The sequence below is a fragment of the Pseudoliparis swirei genome, chromosome 14, assembly GCF_029220125.1.
Source record: "Pseudoliparis swirei isolate HS2019 ecotype Mariana Trench chromosome 14, NWPU_hadal_v1, whole genome shotgun sequence".
Lineage (NCBI taxonomy): Eukaryota > Metazoa > Chordata > Actinopteri > Perciformes > Liparidae > Pseudoliparis > Pseudoliparis swirei.
In genome coordinates this window covers 11,735,916-11,742,352 of record NC_079401.1, presented here as the reverse complement: position 1 = coordinate 11,742,352, position 6,437 = coordinate 11,735,916, and the positions used below count along the sequence as shown (strand labels likewise).

The following is a 6,437-nucleotide window of genomic DNA, read 5'->3' as shown; positions in this document are numbered from 1 at the left end:
TCCATCCTGGAGGCGGTGTTGACGGAGTCTCCAAACAGGCAGTATCGGGGCATCTTCTCCCCCACCACCCCGGCTAAGACTGGACCCGTATGGAGACCCACGCGGATCTGGAACGCACAAACACGGCGGGTCAACAGGTGTGACTTCCTGTGGAGGAGTCACCTGTTGAGGTTCAGACTGCAGACGTATAAAGAATATAAGAAGAAGGTCCACCTCCCCTGGACAGGTTGGCCTGGTTCATGACCCTCACCTGGTTGGCCTGGTTCATGACCCTCACCTGGATGGCCTGGTTCATGACCCTCACCTGGTTGGCCTGGTTCATGACCCTCACCTGGTTGGCCTGGTTCATGACCCTCACCTGGATGGGTTGGTTCATGACCCTCACCTGGTTGGCCTGGTTCATGACCCTCACCTGGTTGGCCTGGTTCATGACCCTCACCTGGTTGGCCTGGTTCATGACCCTCACCTGGTGGCCTGGTTCATGCCCCTCACCTGGTTGGCCTGGTTCATGACCCTCACCTGGATGGCCTGGTTCATGACCTCACCTGGTTGGCCTGGTTCATGACCCTCACCTGGTTGGCCTGGTTCATGACCTCACCTGGTTGGCCTGGTTCATGACCCTCACCTGGTTGGCCTGGTTCATGACCCTCACCTGGATGGGTTGGTTCATGCCCCTCACCTGGATGGCCTGGTTCATGACCCTCACCTGGATGGGTTGGTTCATGACCCTCACCTGGATGGCCTGGTTCATGCCCCTCACCTGGTTGGCCTGGTTCATGCCCCTCACCTGGATGGGTTGGTTCATGACCCTCACCTGGACAGGTTGGCCTGGTTCATGACCCTCACCTGGTTGGCCTGGTTCATGACCCTCAACTGGATGGCCTGGTTCATGACCCTCACCTGGTTGGCCTGGTTCATGACCCTCACCTGGTTGGCCTGGTTCATGACCCTCACCTGGTTGGGCTGGTTTATGACCCTCACCTGGTTGGCCTGGTTCATGCCCCTCACCTGGATGGCCTGGTTCATGACCCTCACCTGGTTGGCCTGGTTCATGCCCCTCACCTGGTTGGGCTGGTTTATGCCCCTCACCTGGTTGGCCTGGTTCATGACCCTCACCTGGATGGCCTGGTTCATGACCCTCACCTGGTTGGCCTGGTTCATGACCCTCACCTGGTTGGGCTGGTTTATGACCCTCACCTGGTTGGCCTGGTTCATGACCCTCACCTGGTTGGGCTGGTTCATGACCTCCCCTTTGACAGGTTGGCCTGGTTCATGCCCCTCACCTGGTTGGCCTGGTTCATGCCCCTCACCTGGTTGGCCTGGTTCATGACCCTCACCTGGACAGGTTGGCCTGGTTCATGACCCTCACCTGGATGGGCTGTCCTGTCACAGGGTTGAGGACCTCTCGGGCAGCGATTCTCATGCCTAGAGCAAAGTTCGCCACTCTGTGGGCGTGGCTTCCTGTGGGGATGGGGACACCACCCACCACCATGTATGCATCACCAATAGTCTCCACCTTTAATACACACACACACAGTATTGAGTTGGCTGCATTCTGCAAGTGGCCACTAGGTGTCACCAAATCCCTCCCACTGTTTCTTGAAGGACTTCAGCCACCAGGCTCATGAGGTGACTTTATTAAGAAGAGACGACATGTTGTGAACACGATAAACCAGAAAAACAAGATATTTTTGTATATTTTACTTTTGATTAGGTAAACCATTAAAAACCAAACCTCATTAGATTCAGTTGGGACTTGTAAAGGACTCAGATTAAAAAATGCAAATATGATAAAGGATCCAGATTGAATGAATAACTTTGTTGTTCATTTTGAATAAACCTGCTACCGCTACTAAATAAACATAAAGAACACACAAGTAGGGAAACCAGAACCTCCGATGACACACACACCTTGTAGATGTCGTGTATGCTGGTGAGCCGGTCAAACTTGGAGTACATGGAGTTGAGCAGGTGGACAATGTGGATGGGCTCACAGGCGGCGCAGATGCTGGTGAAGGTCACCACATCGCTGAACAGGATGGTGCACACCTCGAACTCCCCTGAAAGAGACGAGACGTGTTGGCAGAGCGGCGAGCAGACATGTGGCGCTGGAGGGACGACTGACCGGCCTCCACGCTGTTCCCCTCTTTGAGCTGGTTGGCTATGTGACGAGGCAACATGGCGTACAGCAGAGTCTCTGTCTTCTTCTTTTCAGCCTCCAGGTTCTGCGACAGGATTATCAGTTCTTCCTACGGGACCGACACAAACCACGACTAATATTACTTCTCAAGCAATCCTACATTTGTATTATTGACCTCAGTGCTCTGATGAACCTCTCAGTGCTCTACTGAACCTCTGAGGGTCTTTAGAGGGACTTATGGTGTGTTCACACCGGACGTAATTTCGGCGCCGAGATTACGCAAAGTCAATGCACAGCCGCGTGCTGCGTATTTTCCAGCGAGCCAGACGCGTTTGAAGCAGCACGAACAGAGAGTTTGTCGCGCAACAGAGCCAACAGAGCGAACAGCGAGCTCGCGGCCCAGTTGAAATTTCCCAACTCCGGGAGCAAGAACGCGTGAGTCATATTTGGCGCCAATCAGCGTTGAGCAGCTCCGCCCATCGTCCTGCCGGTTTAGAAAATGGAGGAAAAAATTATTGTCGCCCTTTGGGCACCCTGAACTTTATGTACCAACCCGTAGCTATAAAGATGAAGCGTGGAAGAAGGTCCCATTTGTTGTACTTTACTATGAACCAACCCGGGATATGTGGGAAAAATCTCAGAGACACGATCAAAGAGAGAAAGAGAGCAGCGAGAAGCGCATGGGGTGCACTCGGTCCACTAAAGGGGTCTTTGGGTCGGAGGCCTGGTCTGAACCCCTTTTTTGAGGCCCGGAGGCCCAGGCCCGGGAATTTTTTTGAGGGCCTTGAAGACCTTAGGAGGCCTCAGTGCTCTACTGAACCTCTCAGAGGGGCTTTAGAGGGGCTCAGGAGGCCTCAGTGCTCTACTGAACCTCTCAGAAGGTCTTTAAAAGACTCAGGAGGCCTCAGTGCTCTACTGAACCTCTCAGAAGGTCTTTAGGGACTCAGGAGGCCTCAGTGCTCTACTGAACCTCTCAGAAGGTCTTTAGAGACTCAGGAGGCCTCAGTGCTCTACTGAACCTCTCAGAAGGTCTTTAAAAGACTCAGGAGGCCTCAGTGCTCTACTGAACCTCTCAAAAGGGCTTTAGAGGGACTCAGGAGGCCTCAGTGCTCTACTGAACCTCTCAGAAGGTCTTTAGAGGACTCAGGAGGCCTCAGTGCTCTACTGAACCTCTCAAAAGGGCTTTAGAGACTCAGGAGGCCTCAGTGCTCTATGAACCTCCAGGTCTTTAGAGGGACTCAGGAGGCCTCAGTGCTCACTGAACCTCTCAAAAGGGCTTTAGAGGGGCTCAGGAGGCCTCAGTGCTCTATGAACCTCTCAGGTCTTTAGAGGACTCAGGAGGCCTCAGTGCTCTATTTAACCTCTCAGGTCTTTAAGGGGCTCAGGAGGCCTCAGTGTCTACTGAACCTCTCAGGTCTTTAGAGGGACTCAGGAGGCCTCAGTGCTCTATTTAACCTCTCAGGTCTTTAAGGGGCTCAGGAGGCCTCAGTGTCTACTGAACCTCTCAGGTCTTTAAGGACTCAGGAGGCCTCAGTGTTTTACTGAACCTCTCAAAAGGGCTTTAGAGGGGCTCAGGAGGCCTCAGTGCTCTACTGAACCTCTCAGGTCTTTTAAAGGGCTCAGGAGGCCTCAGTGTTTTACTGAACCTCTCAGGTCTTTAAAAGACTCAGGAGGCCCAGTGCTCTACTGAACCTCTCAGGTCTTTAGAGGGGCTCAGGAGGCCTCAGTGCTCTACTGAACCTCTCAAAAGGGCTTTAGAGGACTCAGGGGGCCTCAGTGCTCTACTGAACCCTCAGAAGGTCTTTAGAGGACTCAGGAGGCCTCAGTGCTCTACTGAACCTCTCAGAGGGGCTTTTGAGGGGCTCAGGAGGCCTCAGTGCTCTACTGAACCTCTCAGGTCTTTAGAGGGACTCAGAGGCCTCAGTGCTCTACTGAACCCTCAAAAGGGCTTTAGAGGACTCAGGAGGCCTCAGTGCTCTACTGAACCTCTCAAAAGGGCTTTAGAGGACTCAGGAGGCCTCAGTGCTCTACTGAACCTCTCAAGGGGCTTTAGAGGGGCTCAGGAGGCCTCAGTGCCCCTGAACCTCTCAGAAGGTCTTTAGAGGGACTCAGGAGGCCCCAGTGCTCTACTGAACCTCTCAGGTCTTTAGAGGGGCTCAGGAGGCCTCAGTGCTCTACTGAACCTCTCAGGTCTTTAGAGGGACTCAGGGGGCCTCAGTGCTCTACTGAACCTCTCAGAAGGTCTTTAGAGGGACTCAGGAGGCCCCAGTGTCTACTGAACCTCTCAGAAGGTCTTTAGAGGGGCTAGGAGGCCCCATCTCTCTAACCTCTGAAGGTCTTTTTAGGGGCCGGAGGCCTCAGTGCTCTACTCCTCTCAGGGTCTTTAGAGGGGCTCGGAGGTCAGGTTCTTGAAACCTCTCAGAAGGTTTTTGAGGACTTAGGAGGCTATTACACCTTTTTAAAAATACGAAGGAATAACCAAGAGCGGAGGAAAACACTAACAAAAGCTGCTTTCCATTTCTTCCTCTCCACTGGTTGGTGACTCCCTTCACTGCGTTGCTGGGTTAGGGGAACACTCGGGGGTGTGTGGGCCCGGGAATAACCACTCTTAAATCCTGAAAGGGGCTTTTAAACCAGGACAAATACGGGAGAATCCATCCCAGACGCCCTGAGGACAAGGGAACCAATGGGAGCTGCAGCCCTGGGTCCTTTCCTCGCTCTTTGCTTACTGCCTTTCCCACCAGTGGAAAATATCATTTCCTGTTTGGCCGCAAGACCCCATGGTTGTCATGTATTTTAACCCCCCTTTAGCAGGGGATGGGCTTTCAACTCTTAAGACAAAATTCGTTTAATTTTTGAGCTTAATGGAAACCACCTGGAGGGAAAAAACAGACATGGGTTAAATTTGACCCCCTATCCCCATCAACCCTGGGCTACGCTGTCAGACCCCCTATGGGCTATTCGGTTTCCTGTTTTTACCCCATCAAATGAATAATGTTTATTAAATATAATTCTTTGGGGAGGAAGGACTAAGGGGCCGACCTCTTGGTGCACCGTTTTTTCGGGCTCTTTGAATGGGTACCCAAGGCTGTAGTAAAAAATGAATTGTTAGATTTTTTTCCCCTTTACAAAATCCTCCCCCGAGGCTTTGTTGTCAACATCCCTGACCTTTGACCCAACGGAAACCGAAAATTTTTAAACAAAACAAATAGAAAGACGAACAAAAAAAAAGCAGAGAGAAAAGCCCAGCCGGACCCGGTGAGACCGGGGCCCGGGCCGGTGACGAAAACACAGGCGACAGCACCGAGGGGAAGAGGGAAGACGGCCCGAGCAGGTGGCCGGAGGCCGGGAGGAACCGAGACCCCCCGGATTTAGGAAAGGGCCCGAGACAGGATAGAGACAGGAAGGGACAGGATAGGACAGGACAGGAAGAGACAGGACAGGACAGGACAGAGACAGGATAGGGGCAGGACAGGAAGAGACAGGAAGAGACAGGATGGGGGCAGGATAGAGACAGGACAGAGACAGGAAGAGACAGGAAGAGACAGGACAGAGACAGGACAGAGACAGGACAGAGACAAGACAGAGACAGGATAGAGACAGGACAGAGACAGGACAGAGACAAGACAGAGACAGGATAGAGACAGGAAGAGACAGGAAGAGACAGGACAAAAACAGAGACAGGATAGAGACAGGACAGAGACAAGACAGAGACAGGATGAGACAGGACAGAGACAGGGGAAAAAGGAAAAGAGACAGGACAGAGACAGGATAGAGACGGGGCAGGGGAAGACAGGACAGAGACAGGAAGAGACAGGTAGAGACAGGAAGAGACAGGAAGAGACAGGAAGGACAGGAAGAGACAGGGCAGGACAGAGACAGGAAGAGACAGGAAGAGACAGGAAGAGACAGGATAGAGACAGGAAAAGACAGGCAGGAAGGAAAAGGGCAGGATAGAGACAGGAAGAGACAGGAAAGACAGGATGAGACAGGACAGAGACAGGAAGAGACAGGATGAGAAGAGAAGACAGAGAAGGGAAAAGGGCAGAGACAGGAAGAGACAGGAAGAGACAGGATAGAGACAGGAAGAGACAGGGAGAAGGGCAGACAGGATAGAGACAGGACAGAGACAGGACAGAGACAGGAAGAGACAGGACAGAGAAGGGCAGGACAAAGAGACAGGACAGAGACAGGATAGAGACAGGACAGAGACAGGACAGAGACAGGATAGAGACAGGACAGAGACAGGAAGAGACAGGGTGAGAGACAGGACAGAGACAAAGGAAGGGGAGACAGG

General features: G+C 52.7%; 1 protein-coding gene across 1 annotated transcript in view; it reads right to left on the bottom strand.

Annotated features, from left to right (window-relative positions):
* Positions 1–4,988: 4,988 nt before the first annotated feature.
* The window catches only part of LOC130204220 (diacylglycerol kinase zeta-like), a 103,431-nt gene continuing 101,982 nt past the window's right edge, over positions 4,989–6,437 (bottom strand). The window contains exon 33 of the mRNA XM_056430765.1: positions 4,989–5,015. Within this exon, the coding sequence (XP_056286740.1) occupies positions 4,989–5,015 (27 nt within the window). The remainder of the gene's footprint in view (positions 5,016–6,437) is intronic.